Source organism: Ictalurus punctatus, chromosome 2 (genome assembly GCF_001660625.3).
Source record: "Ictalurus punctatus breed USDA103 chromosome 2, Coco_2.0, whole genome shotgun sequence".
Taxonomy (NCBI): Eukaryota; Metazoa; Chordata; class Actinopteri; order Siluriformes; family Ictaluridae; genus Ictalurus; species Ictalurus punctatus.
The window spans coordinates 8,836,426-8,863,617 of NC_030417.2; the positions used below are offsets into that span (position 1 = coordinate 8,836,426).

The 27,192-nt window shown below is 37.8% G+C and overlaps 1 protein-coding gene across 18 annotated transcripts in view; it reads left to right on the plus strand.

The window, feature by feature from the left end:
• adgrg6 (adhesion G protein-coupled receptor G6) overlaps window positions 1-25,817 on the plus strand; it is a 44,350-nt gene extending 18,533 nt beyond the window's left edge. For 6 of the 18 annotated variants that reach the window (XM_017457489.3, XM_017457481.3, XM_017457533.3 and 3 more), the window contains 23 exons: window positions 203-262; window positions 369-425; window positions 1,967-2,005; window positions 9,292-9,365; window positions 9,510-9,562; window positions 10,824-10,865; window positions 11,651-11,784; window positions 12,094-12,208; window positions 12,363-12,451; window positions 12,568-12,769; window positions 13,618-13,783; window positions 15,777-15,917; window positions 16,088-16,105; window positions 17,821-17,940; window positions 18,201-18,246; window positions 18,354-18,460; window positions 18,723-18,850; window positions 19,249-19,517; window positions 20,748-20,841; window positions 20,957-21,240; window positions 21,615-21,716; window positions 22,331-22,486; window positions 25,008-25,817. In XM_017457489.3, coding sequence (XP_017312978.1) covers window positions 203-262; window positions 369-425; window positions 1,967-2,005; window positions 9,292-9,365; window positions 9,510-9,562; window positions 10,824-10,865; window positions 11,651-11,784; window positions 12,094-12,208; window positions 12,363-12,451; window positions 12,568-12,769; window positions 13,618-13,783; window positions 15,777-15,917; window positions 16,088-16,105; window positions 17,821-17,940; window positions 18,201-18,246; window positions 18,354-18,460; window positions 18,723-18,850; window positions 19,249-19,517; window positions 20,748-20,841; window positions 20,957-21,240; window positions 21,615-21,716; window positions 22,331-22,486; window positions 25,008-25,192 — 2,681 coding nt within the window. In that variant the 3' untranslated portion in view covers window positions 25,193-25,817. Of the gene's footprint in view, window positions 1-202; window positions 263-368; window positions 426-1,966; window positions 2,006-9,291; window positions 9,366-9,509; window positions 9,563-10,823; window positions 10,866-11,650; window positions 11,785-12,093; window positions 12,209-12,362; window positions 12,452-12,567; window positions 12,770-13,617; window positions 13,784-15,776; window positions 15,918-16,087; window positions 16,106-17,820; window positions 17,941-18,200; window positions 18,247-18,353; window positions 18,461-18,722; window positions 18,851-19,248; window positions 19,518-20,747; window positions 20,842-20,956; window positions 21,241-21,614; window positions 21,717-22,330; window positions 22,487-23,211; window positions 23,231-25,007 lie in introns of all 18 variants that reach the window. The other 12 variants (XM_017457565.3, XM_017457594.3, XM_017457611.3 and 9 more) reach the window with 7 other exon arrangements.
• Window positions 25,818-27,192: the final 1,375 nt, after the last annotated feature.

A 27,192-nucleotide genomic window follows, 5' to 3' on the forward strand; every position in this document is an offset into this window, starting at 1 on the left:
CGAAATTAAGGAATTATATTATTCCACCGTGTACTATAACGTCACATTATTAAGCGGTAGTGTCAAAAATCACTTTTTTCACAGGGTTATTGTGGTACCTACATGTTACATTAAAGGTACTCCAAGTACTGATGCGGATGCATGTGCATGATTGTCCTGATGTGGATGCATGGCCTCATTAATTTTCCATTCTCTTTGTCAGATCTTCCTATAACCACTTCATACACGACCACTCCTAGCATTTCTTTAACTACAACCTCTGGTAAGCAGGAGCATTTTCACAGCGCTGTACTTTTTCTGCTGAAACAGAAACATACTTTGACTAGCATGTGTGTTCTAACCACTTAATGCCTCTGTGCCATTACTAGTTATAACTACTTCATCTGCTACAGCTTTTTCTCCAACAACCACCAGCATACCTACTGGTAAGGTTCAGTACTGTCAGATTTACTGCTGCGATCAGTAGGCAAAGATTTATTATACGTGATATATATTAATCAAATTCTCCTTCTGTGAGCTGAAAATATACAAGTTACTAGCACATAAAATGGGTCTGTTTTTATGATTACAGTAGAAGTTTAAACACAGATATTTTTCACTTGTGCTATATTTATGACCAGAACAGCTGAATACTAGCACCACCATGCTGCTATTCACTGGTGAGCAGCTAAACCTATACAGTGGCATAGACCTGACCTTTAAATAAAGCACTAACATTGCAATATAAAAAAACACACATGGCTGGAATAGAGGTGCTGTTTGGCAAGTCACCATAATAAGCATGAACCTATACAGTGGATATAAAATGTTTACACACCCCTGTTCAAATTGCAGGTTTTTGTGATGAAACCAATATAAATCATGTCAGATCTTTTCCCAACAACATTCAAGTGACAAACAAATAGAAACAGTGTAGGAGGGGAATTTTTTTTTTTTACAATAACCTTAAAATAATACCTTGTTAAATCAAATTTTCCCTTGTTGTACAGCAGTCAGTGTTTTTGGATGTACACTCTTTTTTTGGCAATTTTATTCTCACTCTTCCTTGCAAACCTGCTCCAGATCTATCAGATAGCAAGCGGATCTCCTGTGCACAGCCGTCTTCTAGTCATTCCACATGTTTTTGCTAGGATTTAGGGTTGGGCACTGACTGGGTTGTTGTTGTGCTAGAAGAAGTTTTTGTTCATCTTCAGCTGTCTAACAGATGCCTGCAGGTTTTGTACCAAAATACTGTAGATTGGTATTTGGAGCTATCCATGATTCCTTCTATCCTGACAAGAGCCCCAGTCCTAGCTGAAGAGAAGCAGAATCATAGCACAATACTGCCACCACCATGCTTCACCATGACTATGGTGTTCTTTGGGTGATGAGCTGTCTCATCAGACCATAACACATTTTGCCACATTGAAATCAAGAAGATGTCAAGAACATTGTACAGAAACAGCTGATCTTTATTTGGAGTTAATCACTTTAATTAATTTTGAACATTGTCAGCTGAAGTAGGTAGAGGCAGATGCAACTGCAGACTCAAGTTTAATGTTTAATTGAAATCAAAAACAAAACCCAAAATGGCAACTATGAACTTGTGGCAAGGTACAGAGAGACAGGTGGAACCAGTCATGTAATATGGTGCAGTGGCTGATGGGAATCAAGTCCTTTCCGGCATATCCATGACAAATGGATACGTTTGAATGTGGTTGAATATTTATGCAGTTTTTTTGCCTTTTTCTTTTCCCCCTAAAACATTTTTATTTGTTTTCCATATGTTTATGGTTGCTATATCACATTAAAGCTGGAAAAAGATTTTGGAAGGGTGTGTAGACTTTTTTCAATATCCAGTCTATGCCTTGCATTACTTTTCACATCTGTGTTGTCTTAATGGTGTATGTGTTGATTCACCCTCAGCTTTATTTGTTAACCTGTTCTGTCCTCATCAGCAATTACTCAAAACATGCTTTATCCACAGCTGCTGCTACTAACCCACTATCCATCCATGCAAGCAATGGTAAGCCAAATGTATTCATGGAATTCTTGATTTATCATGGAAGTCTTGATTATGCTTATATTCACAGTGGGATGTATGCAAAGCTATATATATTATGCCGAGCTGCCAAGCTTGACTAGTGAATGAAGCAAAGGCTGATGTCTTAGGGGTTTTCTTTTTCTTCCCCAGATGTTGTTCTTATATGTACACTGTTGTACCAGTACTTTAAGCATTAGTTGTTGTGTATTGTATAGCCTTCACTCTATGAACCTGTTAAGTACTTTAAAACTATAAAGTAATATTCTGTCCACTGATAGCACAGTGCTAACTGATTATTTATTCATCATTAAGTCCTTGTCAGTTTATATCGTAGGTTTTTCTACAGCCATTATCACTTAGTATCAGTGATAACAGTCCATTAGATTTTCTTTCTTTTCTAGACACTTGTTTTGACCTTGGTTACAGGGTGTTATGCGATAGAATATAAACAATCTCACAGGCTTACTTCAGACTTACTTTGTTTTTCTCTAACCTAATTTTTGGACAGTGACACTTTTTGGTTGTTTTTTGTTAGGTTATGAACTTATGAACTAGCGATAATGCCTGAAGCTACAGTACCTCCACCATGCTTATAGCTACACCTAGTAATAAGATGATAGCAAATTATTTCTTTAGTGGTTACGTGCATAAGATAAGTTAAATAATTTCTTATTAGCAAGCAGACATAAACATATTGGTTACTGTAACCCAATAGTAGCTTCTTCCCCACATTCATGAAAGTAATAACCTGCTTCATTGGATGGGCCTGCTTACTGTGGGCAGAAAAAAAGCAGATACCTGTGCAGAAGGCATCTGCTTTTGCATTGAGCACTTCATTCCAAGGCCTTTGGGCAACAGTTAAAGATGTGTTCCAGGGTCCAAGCCCAGCATGACCTGCAGCTACAGGTCTCACCATTCTTCTGTGCCACAACCTTGCTTCTGCTTGATCAACTGCTTCCTGTGCCCTTCACTTCTTCACAGTCTGCAGTTCAATGCTGGCCATGGAGACTTTGCTGTTAGGCTTTGTGGCAGCCCTAGCCATCTTCAGAAGAAGTGGCTGGAGCTTTCAGTCTATCTCCACCTTGGCTGTGGATTCTATCCACATCCTCATCAAAATCCCCAAATCTGAGTATCAGCAATAAAAGCTTAAGCACTGTCTAATCCATACTGTCAGTTACACCATAGATATACAGTTACACCAAATCTCTTTTGTTCAGGTGCTTCGATATTTCCACAGTCCATAAATGTTAACATAAATTGACAGGCAGTTAAAAAAAAAGTTATCAGCTTGGCTTATAACTTAATGATGTAAGCATTAATGATGTAACATAGCTAGCTATCTTATGAGCATGTTTATTTGACCAAGTTATTTGTTTTTGTGGTTTAGAATCCCTACACTGAACTAATTGAATAGTTGTAATCTGTATTAATAGTTACTTGATGCCAAATCTCTGTGTTGGATCTTTCTTGGTTCAATGTGGCAATAACTTTCAGATCTGCTGACAGCATATCCAATTATGTCTTGCACAAACTCTGTAAAAAATGCTGTGATTTCTAGATAATCTATAATTTGGAGTGTAGAAAATATTTTGAAAGCTCTTCATCTGAGCCATTTTGTGTACTCCTAACTCACCTGGACAAATCTTGACTTATGTGCATTCTTTTGGGCATGATGAATTTGAGTTGTTTAATTATTATTGTATTCCCTGTGGTTTGTAAAATACTTTAGAGTATTCATGGTTGATGTGCAGGAGGGATTTATGTGCAGTGCATATGAAAGTTAAAGCACTTGGAGATACCACAGACAAACACAGTTGTTTTACACCATCTGAGGATGGCACTGAGGCAGAATGAGTCATTCTGGTGGGGAGGTACTCAAAAATTCAGCCCTGTTGGCTAGCTATGTATGATTAATTGAAAAAAGATTGGAGTCAGTCAGTTACTACTGAGGCTCCAAACTTACAGTGATATACTTGGCTGTATGGATGTCATAACATAACTGTAATTATTATTTTTTAAATTATTATTATTATAAATCCCAGGTCTAGGATGAACATACATGTCATTAATTTAACATAATAATTGCTTTATTTCACAAGAAGTTACAAAAATTGTCACTGTCCTAATACTTAAATTTTTTTTTTATTAATTTGAATAATTGCTATTTTCTTTCATGTTTTTTTTTATTGTCATTGATTTGTTTATTAACCATGTTCTTGTTTTTAATTAATTCATCTCTTCATCACAAGTGTCATTAGTTCCTACTAAAAATTCCATTCCCCATTACCCTTTCCTAAATAACCCTTACATGGTTGGTATGTTCTTTACTTGCTGAAATCTGCTGAATTTGCCTAGCACTAATAGTTCCACATTTCTACTTGTACTCATAACTTCTTCAATATACTAAGAATCCTGCCATTCTTGATGCATTTATGTATGTATCTACAGATCTCATTACAAGTCACAAAACTCACAAAATGTTTAATGTCACTGTTGTATATGGTCATAATAACATTTGTCAGAAAGATCAATAACAACCTGCTTTCTTCATTCCCAATGACATTGGCTGGCACAGAGAAAGGGACAGCTGTGTTTTTTTGGTCATTGCTGCGGCTACCTCCACGCTCAGCAGCTATATCCTCTGCTCCTCCCCCTTCTCAGCCTCCAGTCGCTCCTGCTGGTCGGAGTTCCAAAACCTCTCTTGGCTTTATCTCCACCCCTCTCATTTGGCCTGTAAGAAAGAAACCAGAGACAGCAGTAACACAGGCTCCTAAATACCCCGCTATACATATGACTAAAGCATCTCCCTTGCCGACGAAAAGTATGACATACATGTCCCCTGAGCCGAGAATTCATGAAACACTAACCAATGCCAAGAAAACAAACTTTACAACTAGAAGGCCAACCTATACCCATGTACTGTGGCCACATAACCAGACTAAAAACGTTGAGTCTTTCCAGGTGGTATCAGTCAGTAATCGTAAGGCTAAGTCATTGACTCCACAGTGGGACCTGAGTGAGAGCAACGAGAACAGCTCTGAAGAGCTCGATTTTCCATCAGGATTTGCCTCAGAGTCATTTCTATATGATATTGATTTAGATGAGAATATTTTCAGTTTATTTGAATTTGATGCTACCTACTCTCTAGATGAAGGCCTGGCCACTACCAGCCCAAACATATCATTGTTAGAAATGGCAAATGTTCTTACTTCTACAGACAATACCCCCTTTGAGCAGGTTGAAACACAGAACAGCATGATGCTTATCAAAGCTCCAGGAGGGTCAGATGTTCAAATGAGCCAATCTGGACAAGCAACAGAGCCTCTCTCCCACTCAAGACCAGCAATATCCCCAACCTACTCAGGGCTAATGAGCACTGTGCGCTGGGAACTCCCAGAGGTTACAGGTACTCAGTGCATCTTTACAAATGTTAAGAGGTATCTACAAGGGTGTACCAAGGTGTCTCCTCTGCTACAACCCACAGTCATTTCACATGTTCAGACTGGAACTTTAGAGGAAACTTATGGAAGGACAGTGATGTCAGAAACACAGTATAAATTTACAGAAACCACTCCTAGCATAGCTGCCTCTCTGAAGTATTCACCTGATTATATCCCTTATCAAACAGGATTGTTTACAGAACCTTTGACAGTAGGTCAGTACCCTTCCAAAAGTAGCTATCCCCTAAGAGCAGAGGCACATCCTACTTTACATATCAGCTCTATTCCTGCCATGGAGGTTCAGCATGAATACACCATCAGGCCTAGTCCATTGTCACTTACTGCTATTTCCTCAGCTCCAACATTTGGCACTTCTGAAAGCTTCCTTGCTTCCGGTTCAATAGACAGTGGTGACCTGGCTCTGCCCAAATCAGAGAATCTATTTATCCCACCCCAAAACCCACACAATAACAACTTTGACTCTTTGAGTACCCCTAGCCTTGTTGCTTCCTACCTGGTCACTGAGGGTACAGTTGCTGCATCATTGGTGGTTGGCCAGTCTAAATTACACTCACTTCAGGGGCTGGAGCCATCGCATGTAAACAGACCACTAGAGACTCTATACAGGAGCTTAAACAGACAAAAAGACAATAATCCATCAATGGCCGATCTGTGGGGTCTGTCATATGCCTTTCATTTTTCTGTCAGTGGCAGTTCTGAGTTATCACATGCTACAACACCCTTAATGACAGACAAATGGGGCAGCTCTCCTTCATCAACCATTAATTCAAGCTTTGAAATGAGAACACAAAGGGACAATGGATTGGCCATGTTCAGCTCAATCTCTGACCACAATTTTGACTCTAGTTTCATGTTATCTCTTGATATACTGGATGCCTTGAAGGCCACAGAAGGGGACAGTGTCACTGAGCTTGGGGACTACACAGGAACTGAGGCAGCCCTGTCTGACTTTAGGATTTTTACAGTCTCATTACTATCACCATCCCTTTCACAATCTGTCCCTCTGGACTTCCAGAAAGGACCATCTGTATCTCAGAATGTGAAGGGGAGTTCAAGTTATATTGATGACTCTCAAGATTATTCAGTGATGCTGCAGCTTGCAGACGAATCTATATTCCCTTTTCAGTTTCAGGATTTTGATGAATCTGCCACTGTTGATGAGACACACATTTTTCCTGACAGATCAGCCAACAGCAACACGTGCACAAGGACCCATAGTGAAAATTACATTAGCACTAGTAGACCACGCATGCAGATTTATAAAACCATAAGCACTACTGCCAGCATTGACACTGATTACCATCCAATTAATCCAACAAGCACTTACTCTCAAGATAGAACAGTTGTATCCATACATTTATATAGCCGTACAGCCATTACAGAGCACACTGGAACCAATACACTGACTATCTCACAATCTAAGCTGTTGAGCAACGGCAGCTCACTGATCTCCAGCTCAATCTCCCCAATGACATCAATCTTGACTGTGGATGTACCACATTTACCAAATGCAGAACGTGACCATATGTCAGGTATTTCTCAAGTAACCACTGGATTTCATCATGCTTCCACCTTTCCCAGCAGACAGTCATGGCCTTCAACATTAGAAGCAAGTGTACATAGCCTTGGTCTAGACATTCATCCAGTAGATACTAGCATTGCAAGAAGCCACACTGAAGACCTTCAGGATACTAAACATGTTCAATTCTCAGCAACAGAGCAGCTTTTTTGGCCTGCGAATGAATCAGCAAAGCCCTCCAGCAACAGCAACAATGTCCTCATTGTTCAACCCATCACCACAGATAGAGAAATACATCCATCTCCCCCGGCTGCTTACGACCCGCCCTTTGTCTCCACAAATGGCACGCTTCCTCTGGCCTCCCCTCCAAAAGGAATCGTTGCAGACTTTTACTCTGTACCCACTGATGCCACCCATGGAACCACTACAGACTCCCCTGAATTTATCCCATGCCCATGTAAAACGTTTTACAGTTCTTGTCATTGTGGACTTTCAACCGGGAACAGTATGTTTTCCAATAATGACATAGACCTTAGAAAGCGATGTAGCACCTTCCTAATCATATCTTTGCTTCTGAACACAGAATGTTGGTTTAAAGGGAAGAAATAATCAGCCTGTCCTTTTGTCTAGATTTTAGAAGGATCTTGATTGTGTTTTAGTGGGGGGTAGAAAGATATTAACAATAGCTTTCACAAAAAACTAAATGATTTCTGTATGTTCTTCACGCTACAGTAGGTTCTTCTTGTGATTTTTGTTTAAGGTTTTATTTTTTTCATTATTCAACTTTCTTAGGAGACCATATACTGTATATATAATTTCTAAATCTGAAAATTGCTTTCACATGTTTAAAAAAAATAATTGCTTGGACAAACAAGTGAAAATACTGTGTGACAACGTGTTGCTAAATATATTGCCTTATGGTGAATGCATTTTTCTTTCTGAAGTCTCCTAAGAAGGTTTTGGCATGGAGTAGAGATGCACTGAGCGTTAGTCTTACACTAACAATATAAAACATGACCGCCATCTTGTGATGGCTGTGGGGCATAGCAGTAGACCGCTTAAATCAGAGCACTTTCTGAGGTGTATAAAAGCATTTGTTTGTACAAAATGCTTGTGTTTCTTTTGAATTTTAAAGGGCCCATATTGTAAATGTTTCCGTTTTATAAGGTTTGCATGGTTGAATGTGCCAAAAAAAAAAGTGTTACAAAACCATTTTACAATCTCTTTTTTGAAATACGCAGCAGCTTGTTTTGAGTGTGCGTTTGGAATTGATTGGTTAAATTTTTCACGAGTGTAATTACACACCATGCCCTGGCCTGCAACATGTGTACAACTGTATGGAAAAAAATTAGGAGATAAATAAAGACGTGTGCTAAACAAATGCACCATAATATGGTTGCGTAAACAAACAAGCTGTAATGGTACACCAACAAGGCCCCCAAACTCACAGATCATATATATTCTTGAATGTTGGTAACTTTAAATCTATCCCAATACTACAAAAGTGGGATGTTTATTCATTTCCAGTATCAAGAGCTACGGTACAAATTGAGGAAAATGCAGATACTACGCATACTGATGTGAAGCAGTATTCAGCCACAGTACCTCAATCATACTGTTTACTGTTCAGTGTTTACATTGTGTAGTCACTAACTAAATCTATCTCCAGTCCCTCCAGTAAGCAGCAATTTTGTGAACGTAAAATCAAGTACACTTAGCAATATTTTGAGGAGCTTGCAATTTTTCAAAATTACTGCAGATTTGGGCCAAGACGCATCATGTGACGTTATCACAATGCACATTCTGCCAAAGCACTCTTCGATTCACGTGCACTGAACATGAGTGGAGCTAAAAAAGTCTCATTTATCAGCAAACATCACTGAGAAAGACCATGCAAAACAATTTCCTGCAATTGAAACTATAATGAATTAGACTATTTTGCTGTTGGGTCTAATGTGATTGGCATGGATTAAGGAAAACAATTTTCTATGATATGGGCCTTTTAAATGATTAAGACTATGCAATTTTGGACAACTGGATTATACAATTAAAAAACAAGTGAATAGGATTAAATTATTTAATTTTTAAAAAAATTTGTTTTATAGGAGTGTGCATCAAAATTTAGAACTAATAGTGAAATAAGGTGTATTTTATTCATTGTTGTCTCTTTATTTCCCTACTGCTGTGCTACACACAACTAGTGCACTATTAAAAGATTTTATCACTACTAACTAATGTCAGCTTAATTTTTTTATTAAACTGATCTTTATTCCTATTTTAATTTTCAGAGTTTACCTACTACAGGATTTCTTTATTAGTATCAGATGACCTACCCATCACAGATGACTTCATAACACAATGGGTATGATTCTATATCTACTGTATATCTCTATAGTGATTAGCCAGGACATTTGGGTTTGGATTCCAATACCGTCTGGTGATAATACATGTTTACTTATATGCATGAGTATATATTTTGTGCTTGTTTGTTTGTACCTTCCTACAGTTGAACCAAACATTCCAGGACTGGAACCACACTATTTATGTATCTAATGTCAGGTGAGACAGATGTGCTAACCTTCTGATGTCACTGGATATCAACAGATATTTACATTGATGCTGTTGTTGTTATCATTGTTCTTACAGGTGCATCTAAAAAAGTAGAATATCATGGAAAAGTCTTTTTTTCTGTAATTTAATTCAAAAAGTGGAACTTTCATATATCCTAGATTCATTACACATAACGTGAAATATTTCAAGCCTTTTTTTTTCTCTTTTTTTAAAAAAAAATCTTGATGATTATGGCTTACAACTCAGGGACATCAAAAATCCAGTATCTCAAAATATTAAATTAAAAATTTATAATACAGAAATGTCGACCTCAAAAGTAGGCCAATTTATGCACTCAATACTTGGTCAGGGCTCCTTTTGCACAAATTACTGCATCAGTGTGGGGTGGCATGGAGGCAGTCAGCCTGTGGCACTACTGAGGTGTGGCACCACTGTGACACTACACAACCTGAGCCCAGGTTCAGCTCCTCTGTATTGTTGGGTCTGGTGTCTCTCATAGATTCTCTATGGGGTTCAGGTCAGGCGAGTTGGCTGGCCAATCAAGCACAGTAATACCATGGTCAGCAAACCAGTTACTAGAAGTTTTGTCACTGTGGGCAGGTTCCAAGTCCTGCTGGAAAAGGCAATCAGCATCTCCATAAAGTTTGTCAGCAGATGGAAGCATGAAGTGCTCTAAAATCTCCTGGTAGACGCTGCATTGACTCTTGACTTGAGAAAACACAGTGGACCAACACCAGCAGATGACATGGCACCCCAAATCATCACTGACTGTGGAAACTTCACACTGGACTTCAAGCAACTTGGATTCTGTGCCTCTCCACTCTTCCTCCAGACTCTGGAACCTTGATTTCCAAATGAAATGCAATATTTACTTTCATCTTCCCCATGATTGTGGTTGTGTACTGAAACAGACTGAGAGATTAAAGGCTCAGGAAACCTTTGCAGGTGTTTTGAGTTAATTAGCTGAGCTAATTTTTGAGTTAATTAGAGCTCTTCTCAGGTCGACATTTCTGTATTATAAATTCTTTATTCTAATATTTTGAGATACTGGATTTTTGATTTCCATGAGCTGTAAGCCGTAATCATCAAGATTAAAAAAAAAGGCTTGAAATATTTCACTTTATGTGTAATGAATCCAAAATATATGAATGTTCCATTTTTTTAAATTCAATCACGGAAAAAAATAACTTTTCCACAATATTTGAATATTTTGAGATGCATCTGTATATGAATTTCCCTTTTTTCCCAGCATTTTACCTGGCACTGACTCCTCCATTACTACAAGCAGGAGGTAAAGCATTATACATTTAGTTATATCTTATATACCCCTTGCAGTATTTACCCCCTTTTTTTTTTAAATACAAGGGATCAAAAAATTGCATTTTGTTTTTATTTTGTCTTGCCCTGAAGAAACAATTTCACATAACAGATGTTTACACATAGTCCACAAGACACGATAATAACTGAATTTACACAAATGACCAGATTCAAAAGTTTACATACGCTTAATTCTTAATACTGTGTGTTGTTACCTTGATGATCAACAACTGTCCATTGTTTGTCCTGAGCAGTTAAAATGCCCACTGTTCTTCAGAAAAAACCTCCAGGTCCTTCACATTCTTTGCTTTTCCAGCATCTTCTGCATATTTGAGCCCTTTCCAACAGCGGCTATATAATGTTGAGATCCATCTTTTCACACTGAAGACAACGGAGGGACTTGTACACAACTGTTACAAAAAGTGCAAACATTCACTGACGCTCATGAAGGCAACATGACACATTAAGAGCCTGATCATCACTGATCATCATGTTCAAAAGTTTACACCCCCCTGGCTCTTAATGAGTCGTGTTGCCTTCTTGAGAATCAGTGAATGTCTTGTGGACTATATGTAAATATTTGTTATGAGAAATAGCTTATTCAGGACAGTACTAAATAAAACCAAAATGCAATTTTTATGATCTCTCTCTTTTTTAAAAAAATTATTAATTTTTGTATGTAAATTTATGACCTTAACTTTATACGGTACCCTACTTATGTAGTGTGGGATTTAATCTCTGGTGGTGGTGTTTTTCCAGATACACTTATAAGGCCGTTCTGGTGTACAAAAACACTACAGGCAAACTTCTAACAGATGCTGACATCAAGAACAGGCTGAAGAGTGTTTCTACAGCCAGCTTTACATTAGATAATATCGCCGTAAACGCAGTCGGTATGAATCTTAATCAAATTCCAGTAACATTTACGTCTCTTTTAAGTCTCCTAAAATAGATTTTTAAAGTTTAAGATGTTATTTTGATCTTCAGCTAAAACACCTAATTTTTCCAGGATTCATTTATAGAATTTATAAATGTGTTAATTGATCAAATGAATTGAATTGAAATTAAGAGTTAAATTGTAAAGTGTATTTGCAATAAAACTATCATACTTAAAATTAATTATTAGTAATTAGTAGTATTACTAGTTTGTATACAGTGATGTTGTGCAGCCATATAATTGACGTATCTGATTGCTTCTCCAGAAAACTGTCTGGCGGAGGAGACTCCACTGCATTATAAATGGCCAGAGAGCAGACCATCAGTCACTCTTTTCATCCCCTGCTTCCCTTACAAAGAACAGAATGCATCTAGAACATGGTGTGTAGACAATAGACTCTACAGTATAACCGAACAGTACTGCACTGATTATGGATGTTCAGTAATGTTAGGGTTTGCAAAGTAAAAAATCTTCTAGATCCTCATTCTTGCCCTGAACATGTGTGTGAACACATTTTTTTTCTCTCTCTTTCAGCATGATCAGCCCAGAAAATTATTCATCATTTTGGGACCAGCCAGACCTCATGAACTGCAAAGACATAGAAGACATTGAAGTTTCACAAGGTGACATTTTGGAGGGTTTTTTATCGTTGGAAGTTTCTTATTTGTTTCTTGTTGATGATCAGAATAATCAAAGTTCAAGATGAATGTATTAAGTCACATATACCTGTTTGAAATAGAAAATGCTGCAGAGGTAGCTGTTCAACTTGCCGACATCACAAACAATGAGCTTTCCACTGTGGAGCTGTCAAAGGTTGTTACCGTGGTGACGAAGCTGGTGAATGTGGCCCGAATTAATGTCAGTTTGGCTTCCACTGTGGTCACCATCATTTCCAACGTGATGATCAGCTCCGAGTCCGTACAGCTGGCTGCCTCAGAAATGTAGGTTTTTCTGGCTGTTAAAGAATGACAATGGAGTGTGTTCAACAACTTTGTAACAACATTTTGAAACCTTCTAATGCAAATCACGTTTCAAACACCGGGGTTTTCAGTATCATCTAAACCACTTCCTGTAAACACAAGCACTTTCTGTCAAACCTGAAAAACAGTTGGGGGATAGAAAATGCAGACTCTATGTTTTTTCTTTGCTGTCAAATGTAATATGATGTAAAATAAACTTCATGGATAGTCCTAGTAGTAATTTTTACATTAATCACTGCGCATTTGGTTTAATTTTACAATATGGTTTCCACACTCATTACTTGGTATCCTATAAAATAGAACTTGATCCAGCACATGTAAAGAAATATGACCATGGTTTGAAGGATAAGCTGACCACGCACTTAACCTAACTTTATCCATAAAAAAAATCGGTTCTTCAGAACGTGTCACATTAATATGTTATCTCCTCTAATCTGTTTGTAGACATTACAGAGAGAGTACTGATTAATAGTATTACATACATGCATTTAATAATGGCCTCAACTTTCACAGTTCCATAGTTCAGAGTGTATTTATGATTCAGCATGACATACTGTACTTACATCAAACTGTCAGATAGTGGCGCTGGACTTCACTTTCACGCAAGAAAAATCGGCTTAAATCTAAGGTCAGAATATTGCATAAATGAAACACGCCACTGGTTTCATTAAACTCTGCCTGATGCATGCAAGCGTCTAAGGAGTACTGTCGTAGTTGCATCTGAAGTCTGAATATCGATGTGTGGAATTTCTGTATAAAATTTGATGCACAGTGCTCTGAAATTATGTCATTTCTTCCCTTTCTTTCAGGGCACTGAAAACCATGGATATGCTTGTGCAGAAGATTGAGTTTGATGGTCCTTCCCTGACCATCACATCCAAGAACCTGGCAGTGGGAATCTCAGCTATCAACAGCAGCAGTTTTAGTGGAGCCAATTTCAGTGCCTCTATGGCTCAAAATTCCTCGGACCCTCAGGTACACTTGTTTATACCGTGTGTTAAGCTTAGAGTCAGGTTTTCTTTTTAGCCATAAGTGCTTACTACAAACACGTATGCTGTATGTGTGCACATATTTGTGTGCCCATGTTTCTCCACGCCTTATGCAGGTGGGCTTGAACGTTACTTACTTATACATTATGGTGCTTCTTTGAACAAACTTGATTTCCAACAGTTACTCCATGGTGAGGAGAACTAGCATGCTGTGCTTTGTTAAATGACCAGAGTTAGAGACAGTGTTTAAAAAGCTGAAGTCTTTATCTTCCTCCACTGGCTTCCTGTAGCCGTCCGTATCAAGACTATCCTGAAGACTTACGTTCCCTCACGCAATCTGCGATCGGTTAACGACCAATGCTTTGTAGTGCCTACTCAGCGTGGCTCAAGGTCCCTTTCCAGAACCTTCACACTAACAGTCCATCAGTGGTGGAATGAACTTCCAACCTCAATCCGGACCGCAGAATCTCTCACCATCTTCAAAAAACAGCTAAAGACCCACCTCTTCTGTGAACACTTAACTAACCCCTAAAATGCCAATCCCACACACCTCTTGTACCTCTACTCTGCACACTTTGCTTCTCTAGAACTCAAATATAAATACTGTATGGTGGCACTACTTGTATTGTTCTCTGCTTGATATATCGCTTTGCTTGTATTTCCTCATTTGTAACTTGCTTTGGATAAAAGCATCTGCTGTTTGGAATGCTAACTAGCTATTGTTGATCCTACAGTGATAAACACAAGAAAATGGACAAAAATATGTGAGATGATTTTACAGATACACACATATGGGTCAAAAACACTATGTGGCCAAAAGTATGTGCACCCCTGACCATCACACCCATACTGAATGTGATTCTTCCCCAAGGTTTCTGCTGTGGCAAAATTTAACAAACACGTCATGTAAAAACCATAATGAATTTTATTTTAATTTCACACTATCCGTTGTTAGCAAGATGAGGATGGGTTCCCTTCTGAGTCTGGTTCCTCTCAAGGTTTCTTTCTCATATCATCTTAGGGAGTTTTTCCTTGCCACCGTCACCACCGGCTTGCTCAATGGGGATAAATTCACACACTTAAAATCTGTATCTTGTGTTTATATGTTTTTGTAAAGCTGCTTTGAAACAATGGCCTAGTGGTTAGCACGTTCGCCTCACACCTCCAGGGTCCAGGGGTTTGATGACCATGTACGCGTGGAGTTTGCATGTTCCCTGTGCTGTGGGGGTTTCCTCCCCCAGTCCAAAGACATGCATGGTAGGCTGATTGGTGTGGTTGTAGTGTATGAATGAGTGTGTGTATGTGTTTGTGTGCCCTGCGCTGGATTGGCACCCTGTCCAGGGTGTACCCGGCCTTGTGCCCAATGCTCCCTGGGATAGGCTCCAGGTTCCCCGTGACCCTGAAAAGGATTAAGCGGTATAGAAGATGAATGAATGGATGGATGGATGAATTGAATTCCTGCAAGGCCAGGGCAAGAAATATGAGCGTGTCACCCCAATTTTAGCATTGCTCCATTGGCTCCCGGTCCATTTTAGGATTCAGTTTAAGATTCTGTTGTTTGTTTTTAAAACTCTTAATGATCAAGCTCCATCTTATCTCAAAGATCTTCTTCCACAACATTCATCTAACAGAATTCTAACATCTTTTGCATGTCCCTCGATCCCGGTTAAAAACAAAGGGGGGATAGAGCTTTTTTTTTTTCAGTTGCACCACTTTTAAAAGAGGCTTAAAACATATCTCTTCTCCCAGGTGTTTTAATCTAATTTTTACTATTGTCTATTGTCTGTCTTTATTTTGTTTTATTCTGTTTTCTATTTTACTTTTCTTTACTCTGTTCAGCACTTTGGTAAGCTTTGCTGTGTTAAATGTGCTTTATAAATAAAATTTACTTACTTACTTACTAATTGAATTGAGTAACAAATAAAATAATCTTATAATAAAACATATATATTTTTTGCAATCCTACTCTCTCTTTTCAGATTGATTTTGAGTCAGAGGTCCATAACTCCTTAGCTAGTGTCTTACTACCGGCCACTTTGCTTCATAACCTGAGTGAGGCTGATGTTGAGATCATTTCCAGAATTCACTTCATGTTCTTCAGCAAAACAGGGCTTTTCCAGGTGAGTGCTAAACCCAAACAGTTTTACACTCTGTTCATTTATATTCTAATTTGGTTTGTTTTTCATTGGTAGCATGTAAAATTAAGCTATTCTGCACAATATTGAATACAAACTGTTCCTCATAAGGAATTTTAATTTCTGTAAGTTCTGGTGTGTATTTATATCTACAGCATTTTGGATCATTAATGGTAAGGTAATAGATTCCTGGTGATTGTGCATACTAACATAACATATTGTATAACATGCATTGATGGAGAATATTAGACATAGTTGAAATTGATGTTTGTTGAGCTTACATTTATATTAATAAACCCCTGAGTGAGTGACGTCACTGTGACATCAGCCACGCTTCCTGGTTGCAGAAACATACTGGAAATTTTAAGAGTAATCAAGAATTTGTTGGGTATTCATAAACATATTTGTTTTTACTAGAGGGCGACCGACAGTGGATTTTACCGATACGATAACTAAGTTGGGCAGTACCTACCTCCCGATAACCGATTAATCAACTGATACTTTTTCAAATTTATACTAAATAAAAACTTTATTACAAAAGGGCGCACGGTGACTTAGTGGTTAGCATATTTGCCTCACACCTCCAGGGTTGGGGGCCCGATTCCCACCGGGGCCATGTGTGTACGGAGTTTGCATGTTCTCCCCGTGCTGCAGGGGTTTCCTCCGGGTAATCCGGTATCAGCCCCCAGTCCAAAGACATGCATGTAGGCTGATTGGCATGTCCAAAGTGTATGAATGGGTGTGTGTATGTGTCTGTGCCCTGCAATGGATTGGCCCCCTGTCCAGGGTGTACCCTGCCTTGTGCCTGATGCTCCATGGGATAGGCTCCAGGTTTCCCCATGACCCTGAAGTGAAGGATAAGCGGTATAGAAGATGGATGGATAGATGGATGGATTTATTACAAAAATAAACAATATTGCCTGTAACATTAAAAATGTACTGTACTTTTTAAAAAAATTAAATTAATCTATAAATATGAATATATATTAACTATTAATGCATTTGAAAGTAAATTAAAGATATACATCCAAACTGAACCAAAAACAATTAAAATAACATAACAAAATTTGTCAGTGATAGTTTTTCATACGGCCTCTAGAGGCCGCTCTCGTGCTGTGTAATGACAGCAGGCCCTTCTCAGGCGTGTGGATTTTTGCAGATAATCGATAGTTCCAGTAATCTGTTATCGGTGCCGATTGATCGGTTTCGTCCTCTAGTTTTTATTGCATACCGTCAAATTGGACACCTTTCCAAGCCAAAAGAAGACTGTTGTTTTTATAGAAATGAGGAGGGCTAATTAGTTCGAGCAGCTAAGAACTAGGACAATAGTTATAGACACTATGTCAACCTGATTCCTAAATAAAATACTCAGGTATTATTCCAACCAGGTTGCGTGTAAATCTAGTTTTGTTTACAAACACCAAAGGAGTCTATACAGTTCTAATCTATTCTACTGACTGTATATTTTGTAATATATAACAAAAGTGTGTGTAAGTGTGTGTAAAACGTTACTTATACAAAAACACTGTTTTAAGTCTGACCTTAAAATCATAATCAGGGATCTCTGACCAAAAAGCTAATTATCTGAATTGTTTATTATAGTGAAGCATGAGAATTATTCCAAGCTAAAATCCATAGACACATAATGACATGATACACTGATGACACGTTCTGATCTGTCTGCCAAAATAAAAATACAATTAAAAAAAAGTTTTAAATGCTGTTAACAAACAGATGCTTAGGTAGGAAATACAAACAGCTTTTACAGTACATATCCCTGATTGTAGCTTTCATTTCCTGATTTGTCACTAATCTGATGTCCAGATGTCGCTAATCCATGAAGCAAATATGAACATTACAGTATATATTGTTTAATCGCCTCCTGTAGGACCAGCAGAACAATGGCCTGGCCTTGAACAGTTATGTGGTGGCCAGCAGTGTGGGAAACATTTCCATCAGTAATCTTAAAGACCCCGTGCAAATAGAGATTGCTCATCTGCAGCATCAGGTATTCCGACCACAGTGGGAGAGGACGAGCATTTCCCTTTACGTGGGATTAATTATATTACAAAAACATATGGATACAGATACTGCTGTCCTTCTGTTGCTTTACTCTTATTCTAATCAATTATCATAAGTATTATCTAAAGAATAATGAGCTAAGTGATAGTGAATAATCATGAACAAATGGAATTCTGAATTTAATTTATTCACATAATTGCATTGAAACAGTCAGTAATGAGCTTGAAACGTTCTTGTTTTTTTTAGTGGAATCCAAATCGATTGTGTGTGTTTTGGGATTTCAGCATCGAGAGTAAGTTTGCTGAATTTGTTTTACTGATCTCACATGTGTCATTTCTGTTCTCTGTGGGTGGTAGCACACATGCGTTACTAATTAGGGGATGTATTATTCTTGTGTAGATGGCAGTGGAGGATGGAACAGTGAGGGATGTCAGGTCAGCCCAGAATCCAACAGCAACAAAACAGTCTGCCTGTGTAACCACTTAACACATTTTGGCGTTCTGATGGTGAGATATGCCTTCTCTTATTCTGTATTTTAATCGGTAATAATAATAATAATAATAATAATGAGACAGGCAGATATGATCAAGAACATTTCACTGTTAGGATATCTGATAAAAATCTACAGCTGGAAATCAGTCAAAATGTGGCAATACCTACCTAAAATTTGCTATTTAAAAAATGTTCCCCCAAAGTTCCATGGATCGAGAACTTAGAGAACCATTAGAGAACTCAGTTTTGGTATTGGTCTTCTGTTTGCTTCTGTAGGACCTGAGTGGAGCTGCAGCACATATCGATGCAAGGAACACCAAGATTCTCACGTTTATCACCTACATTGGTTGTGGCATTTCAGCGATCTTTTCAGCTGTAACAATCCTAACTTATGTCGCCTTTGAGTGAGTTACTTTTTCAGAAATCTCTTTAAAACTCTTTAAACTTGTACATATGTCCATGTTTTAACCTTGTGCTGTTGTTACTGACTGTGTCTTTTGCTCAAATTAATCCACAAATGATCTGTGGGACTAAAGAAAAACAACAAAAAAAAACATTTCTATTAGGTTTACCAGTTCTTCAATGGACAGCTGAGATTTTCTTTTCTCATGTGCCAGTCTACTCTACTTCTTTAGACCATGAGCCATGCCTGTGGATAATTTCTGAAGACATTTTAAATAAGAAGAGCTCACGCTTGTAGTTCTTTTGGCTTTCACGAATAAGTGTTTCATGATTTCCATGAGGTTATGTGTGAGAATTATATCACACTGGCACTCACACCACACTGATGCTCAAATTGTAGGAAATTGCGGCGAGATTACCCGTCCAAGATCCTGATGAACCTGAGTACCTCGCTACTTTTCCTCAACATGACGTTCCTCCTGGACAGCTGGTTGGCTTCCTATGATATGCAGGGTCTGTGTATGGCTGTGGCTGCCTTCCTGCACTTTTTCCTGCTTACCTCATTCACCTGGATGGGCCTTGAGTCCATCCACATGTATATTGCCCTAGTCAAGGTCTTCAACACCTACATCCGGAGGTACATCCTCAAGTTCTGCATTGTCGGATGGGGTAAGTCAAAGTGTGATGCTAGTACTGTTTTTTCTTCAATGCATTAATAATATTTATGCACCAACAGATCCAGTAGCTAGTTTGATTGTTGGGTTTAAAAATGTTAAAGTATTTTTTTGCTAAATGTGTGGCAGCCTGGGAAAACCCTTCACATGTTTAAATGTTGACATTTACTATTATATATATACTGTACATATTTCTGGAAACTGCAAAACTATATTTATCTGTCTATCTATCTATCTATCTATCTCTCTCTCTCTCTCTCTCTCTCTATATATATATATATATATATATATATATATATATATATATATATATATATATATATAACTGAAATAATTTCCCTTTTCACATGTACTGTACCTCAACCATAAATAAAGTTAGAGCCATTTAAAATTCGATCCAGTCCATGTCACTAAAAGAAGCCCCACCTACCTCTGCATTTGCAGCCTAATCTTCTTATAGAAAAACAACATTACTGCCAGTCTATCAATGAGATTGATTAGATTAGGTGGCTAGATTTCTTGTTATTAATATCTTTCTATAAGGTCATTACAGAGTGTGTAAGTGCTCTTCTCTGTTTTGATGATGACGTGATGGAGCAGATGCATTGCATACATTTGGACAGTCGGTATCTGATCACAAACCAAAAGGATTAGGTTCCTATCCGCTCTGCTGTGGTGTGTAACTGTACAAAACTTGATTAAATCATAGGAAAAGCTCACACTTAGAAAGCTAGAATGGTTTTAGACTTCTTTATTCAGACCGACTGTATTTACTGGTGCGTTTGTTAAACCCACTCTTTATCCAACATGATCTTTGTAGCCAAGGAAAGGTTAGAAAATAGCCTAATTGTTCACTTTGTTTTTGGGAAATATATTTATGTTTTCTCAAAATATATCAAACTCAGTTTGGTTGAAAACCAGATTTCTTTCGTCATTTTTGACCTGCAGAGACAATGTGATGGAGTTTTTGCTTTTTAAAATATACTTTGAAAAATATACAAACGTCACCAATATTGCACAAAATTCGTAATCTCAAAGTAGTCCCAAATATATAAATATAGTGTATGTATGTACATATAGCAGCACACAGCTCATGAACAAATACATCAGAAGCTGCCCAACCACAATATTTACTACTGTGTGATTAATATATTATGGTAAATGGTATAGTATACTTCCATTTTGTATGCACTACTGTATCTATCATATTTGCTGTTTTTTTCAGGGCTTCCAGCTGTAATTGTAGCCCTTGTGGTGGCTGTTGATAAAAATTCCTATGGAAAGGAGTTTTATGGACAAGGAGAAAATGGCGAAGGATTGTAAGTTTGACCCAGAAATGTATACACTTCATCAGCATACACTTTTTGATGATGTAAAGGTGGTTAAACCAGCTAGCATCAGTGAAATGATTCTCATCTCATCATGTCTCTTTAGCTGCTGGATTCAGAGCAAGGTTGTGTTCTACGTGACATGCGTGGCCTACTTTTGCATCATCTTCGTATTGAACGTGGCCATGTTTATTGTGGTGATGATGCAGATCTGTGGCAGGAACGGAAAGCGCAACAACCGCACGCTTCAGGAGGAGGTGCTGCGTAACCTTCGCAGTGTCATCAGTCTCACCTTCCTGCTCGGCATGACCTGGGGCTTTGCCTTCTTCGCGTGGGGCCCTGTCAATGTGGCCTTCATGTACCTTTTCTCCATTTTCAACTCTCTGCAAGGTGGGTCAAATATGGAATGACTCTATTTTTGTGGCCATGGCACAAAAGCCAGTGTAAATCTTTGGAATCTTCATGAACATCAAGGCTTGTTGTAATGTAAGATGAAGAGCCAAGGGTGTGCTGTAAGAGCACCCGGCTGACACAGACACTTCAATAGGCAATATTCACACTGTGTTGTGTATGTTTTTAATTAATGGTGAAAGAAACTGCTTTAAATCCATCATTCCTGATAAATCTAGATGGTTTAGAGCATAATGGATGGTCCTACTGACAAACAAATGTTTCTTTGTGAATGTATATCCTGTTTAGATGTTTACCAGCTTACCCATAAATAAATAAATATATTTTTTGGTCAAATCTTATGTGTCCAACAGGGTTATTCATCTTTATATTCCATTGTGCTCTGAAAGAAAATGTGCAGAAGCAATGGAGAAGATATTTATGCTGTGGAAAGTTACGCTTGGCAGACAATTCAGGTACAAATTATTTCATTTGCAGTGACTGAATTATAGCATTGCCTCAAGGCAAATTATATTTCAACATAGTCACATTTGATAATTGGGAAAATGTCAGTACAACATTGTTTAAGATCCCCCAAGGCCCCCAAAGATAAAAAAATTAGGCGATGTCAGTTAATCATGGGAGGAAATGTTGCATGAAGGTTCTCAAACTGATAGGTTTACAGTTTCAACTGATACGGCACATTTCTCGAAATCTCGAAGTCAGTGCTCTCAGTACAATTAACATAGCCATGAAAACACACTCCTTATTGTAAAGAACATTGTAATTCCACTGCAAAATGAATCACTGCTTTCTATGGAAGCTCGTTTCTGCTACGGAGAAAAAAAATATTGAAAAAAATTATTATTAACAGCTCAGATGCGTATGCTAATGGTTTTGAGAGGGAAAAAAAAACACACATTATACTAAAGAACGGCCAAGAGAAACTGTTAGTGTGTTTTAACCTGATATACTAAGAATCCAAATGAGCTTGAAGGCATTTGGTTCAAGTCTGTCATGTACATTAATGGTACAAGGTGGAATAAATTCATTAACCCATCAGCTGCTAACGTTTGGCTAATTGTTGCAGATTGGAGCAAGACTGCCACAAACAACACCAAGAAGGTGAGCTCCGATAATATAGGGAAGTCACTGTCCTCCAGCTCATTCGGGTCCACCACAGTCAACTGGACATCCAAGGCTAGGGTCACATTAAACCCTTTTGCAAAGCGACACAGCAGTTCAGGTGAGCTTGGGTATTGTTGTGTAAAAAAAAATCACATAGCTGTAAAATTTCTGAAAGCATCTAATCCCATGTTCTCTTTCTGGGATATTTCTTATCCATTCACTAATTTGGCCACAGCTACACAAACGTTCTCCTTTTACACTTTACACAGTTGGTTAATGTTACGTTTGTAAACCAACCCTCAGGATTAAATCTGGTGTTTGTTCACTCTGCTTTATGCGAGTGCACTACAAGAACTACACCATACACCGTAAACAATTGACATTAAATTTGACAGTATTTTCCTGGTAACCCTGCTTCCAGTATATTTCTGTAAAATTTACAGTCAATTTCTTTACAGTGTATGAAAACTCTCAAATAAGAATTGAATTCTAGTACGCAGACTATCTTATAACTGCATGTTTTTGTTTGTTTGTTTTTTGCTATTTGCCATGTTATTAGCATGCCCAGAATTAGTAGTTTTGTCTTATTTAAATTTTCTTTATGTTTTTAACATAAAAAATATCCACCACTTATGCAACTGAGCATCTCCCCTAAGGAAAAACAGCACAAGATAATCTGAGTTCGTGCTTTGTGTGATTCGTAGCTCCTTCCTGCTGAATTAAATCAACAGTCGTGACTTTCGACCGAATAAACGACTCTCCTTCTGACATGCTGCTTAAATCACAAACTGCTGAGATTTAGCCTTTGTTTTGCCTAATGCCACAGTTGTTTGTTGGTTCTAGACTACGGCGTGACATTCAGGTGTGTAAAGCTGTTCACGTAAGATATACATTATTCAGTATAAATTTACAATAAGGTTCCTTTAACTCCTTTAACATCAACACGAACAAGCCATCTACATTAATAAGTAACATTAACAGAGTAACTAGCACTTGTATTAACTGATGTTTAAAAAACAAACTAAAACAAATATCTCGTTATATGATAAACGATTGTTCATCCAATCAGTGAGTAAAATGAATGATGTTCTCAAGTTATCAACATTTAATAACATGCTGTAAATGAACTGTTGGTCATTTGTGTGGACTTATTTTCATGGATTAACTAAACTTTTGTCAATATAGGTGTTTTTGTGTTAACATGTAAACAAACGAATTAATATCTGTTGACTTTTGTTACTTTGTTAACATTATTTGAATTGTTAATGCTGAAGTTCTTGTTTTTTTTTTTTTGTTTTTTTTTAAATGTTCTTGTTTTTTTTAACTAATGCAGTAAATGTTAATTAAGAAATATAATGTAATGCATTACCCATTGTTATAAACAAAACATTATCCTCTAATCTGAAATCAGCCATCACCATATTCGGCTACAGTTTTATTAATATAATTTAGAATAGCTGATGTCAGATAATATCTATCTATCCATCCATCCATCCATCCACCTACCATAACATTAAAGCCACTGAAAGGTGAAGTGAATGATCTCGTTAAAGTGGCACCTCTCAGGGGGTAGGATATATTACGCAGCAAGTGAACAGTCAGTTTTAAAAGATAATGTTTTGGAAACAGGAAAAATGGGTAAGCGTAAAGATCTGAGAGACTTTTGTGATGGCTAGTCGACTGGGACAGAGCATCTCCAAAGCGACAGGTCTTGTGGGGTGTTCCCGGTATGCAGTGGTTAGTACCTACAAAAAGTGGTCCAAGGAAGGACAACTAGTGAACCGATGACAGGGTCAAGGGCTCCCAAGGCTTATTGATATGTGTGGGGAGCGAAGGCTTGCCCGTCTGATCCGATCCCACAGAAGAGTTTCTGTAGCACAAATTGCTGAAAAAGTTTATGAAGTATTGGCTATGAGAGAAAGGTGTCAGAACACACAGTGCCTCACCGCTTGCTGTGTATGGGGCTGTGTAGCTGCACAAGGGTCACTACATTTACATCATGTGGACAGCTGGGTGCGTGTGCATCGCTTATCTAGGGAAGAGATGGCACCAGGATGCATTATGAGAAGAAGGCAAGCCAGCGGAGGAAGCGTGATGCTCTGGGCTGTGTTCTGATGGGAAACCTTTGGACAGGTTGTTTCTGGGTTTTTTCCTTTCTGGTGAACTAGTTTGAGGGTGGGCTGACAGGGGTCATCAAAAAAAGAATATAATTGTTGGGAGAATCTTCATCTTGATAGTGGACATTCCTCCTATTAAGGATATAGTTCCTCCTATTAGGATTAGGATATGTGGATTCCTAGATATTTCTTGATATTTCTAAATATAATAGATGATACAGGGTAGGCACCATGCCTCAGCATCCCATTGAAGCTAAAACAATGGTAGAATTTCCAGAGGGAACCTACGTAGACCTGGGGATAACATACAACTCATGCGTAGGATCAAACCGAGGATCCTGGAGATGTGAGGCAGCAACACTACCTTCTGTACAACCATGCAAATTATAGTAGATTGAAAAAATAAATATTTAGCACTTGGTGCCAATTGTTTCATATGCTGTTTCATACTTGGTCCATTCTTTGCAAATGCTTAAACTTCCCAGTTTTGACCCAAAACACTGCTTTTGTCTTGGCTTTCAGGTAAACCGTATTCAAACCAGGCCAACCAGAAGTGCAGCACTTCTGATTCAGATGCCTCCACTTCTTCCATTCTGCCTGTTCACCAAGTTCTGGACAAGGTGAAAGGCTACTGTTCTGTGCGCTCTGACAACTTCTACAAAAACATCATCTTGTCCGACAGCTTTAGCCACAGCACTAAATTTTAGATGGAGAGAGAAAGGACACTGGGCAATGACTTATGTCAGATCAGCAGAATGCTAGGCACGTGTGTATACTGTATCATATTGAGTTAACCAACCAGAAATGGCGTAGAGAAATCCTTTAAAAAGGTCAAGAAGGAGTGTGTTTTACATACTGTGATGTTCAAACTGACTTTTTTGTGTTTTGTAAATATCCATGGTATATTTAACTGTGTTTTTTTTCTTTGAACATTGATTTTAATATTGCATTTGAGTCCGCTTTTTGTACATACATAGCAATGTTCATTTATTTATACTTCTGCTTCATTGGAAATAAAAATGTGTGACTATTTTTTGTCTCCAAAGATCTGTAACATGAGGGATGCACAGTTACCGATTTGTTTGTGCCTGAAAGGAACAAGTTGATTGAAAGCATATTCTATACGCTAATTCTGTTCTATTTGACAGTTTTCTTTCATTAACATAAGACGCCAAGTAACTTTCCCACTGTATTACTACCACCTATATCTTGTATATTTTGCCAGTGTTTGTAAATGTTTAAGGGTTTTTTTTTGTATCTTTTTATTTATACTTCTGCTTCATTGGAAATAAAAATGCAGGACGATCTTGTCCCCAAAGATTTATAATATGACGGATGAGTAGTTATTGATTTGTTTGTACCTGAAATGTTCTGTTTCATTATTTCACTCTTTCATTAGCAAATTAAGCCAAGTAAACCTTTCCACTGTATATCGTATATTTTGCTACTGTTTATGATTTTTCCCTGGTCTGCTCCACTACAGATTATTGCTTTACAGTGTTGTGACACCACATAACCAGTCCTATTTCAGAGCTCTTCTTTCTACAGAACAGGTTTTCAGGTTTGACACTAATGATTTTTTAGATTCATCTCTTTTTTTTTAATGGTATTTATTCTAGAGCATGTATTCAAATTGTGGAATGCGGGTGAGTTGGAAAATACCAAAAAAAAAAGAGGTCTGCCGTTTAACGGCATCATGAAAAAATATACCTAAAGAAGAGTCTTTGTTTATTCCTTAATTAGCTAGTTGTGCAGGTGTTTTGATCTCTCTCTCTCTCTCTCTCTCTCTCTCTCTCTCTCTCTCTCTCTCTCTCTCTCACACTCTCTCTCTCACTCTCTCACACATGGCACTCTAACCTTATGTAATGGTAAATAATTCATTACCATGATTTAAAAAAAAAAGTCATTAATGTGAAATAAAATGTATAACTATATCAAATGTGGAAGTGGTGCTGATGGGGAAAAAAGTTTGAATATGTCTAATCTAAAGGGTGTCATCAGATTTAAGGCGTTCCTTTACAAACTTTAATGTGGAATGAGTTTTGTTCCGTGGCTTGTATTGCTGCTTTTTGAGGATGTAGAGGACATAGTTTTACTGTATAATATATTAAAAAGAGTTCAATTCAGCTATAATCTGTTCTGCATATTTGAAACATCAGAGCAACTTTCTTTTTTCATGTATCAAGTATCTGACATACTGTAAGTTGTCACTAGTAGGGGTGTAACGACACAGCACACCGTAGTGCTCGATATGAAGCTCTGAAATCTGTGTATTAAACAATACATTCAACAGGCTGCATAATAACATTGGCTATTCCTCATAAAATACCACGTACTGTATATGAGGTGTGATAAACATTTGAACTTAATCAAGCCCACACTTCCTCCTCTGAAAAAGTAGTTTCCTCTTTATCTCATTAAAAAAATAAACACACTTCTCCTAAGCCTGCCTGAGCCATCTTGATGCCCTACCTCTTGATGGAGCTCTTATAGGTTATAAAGTGTAATGACTGTGTGTAACTACAAAGTTTACTAATGTTTGGATATGTTCATCAGGTATAATTTGGAATGTATACCCAATGTATACCCAACAGTTACAAATTACTTGTGGGAAGCATTAAATAAATTCATAGTACACTTGTTGATCAAGTTATACGTGTGTAATGAGTTTGAAGAATTCTGTGTCTTACTAAACAGTAGGCCTAAT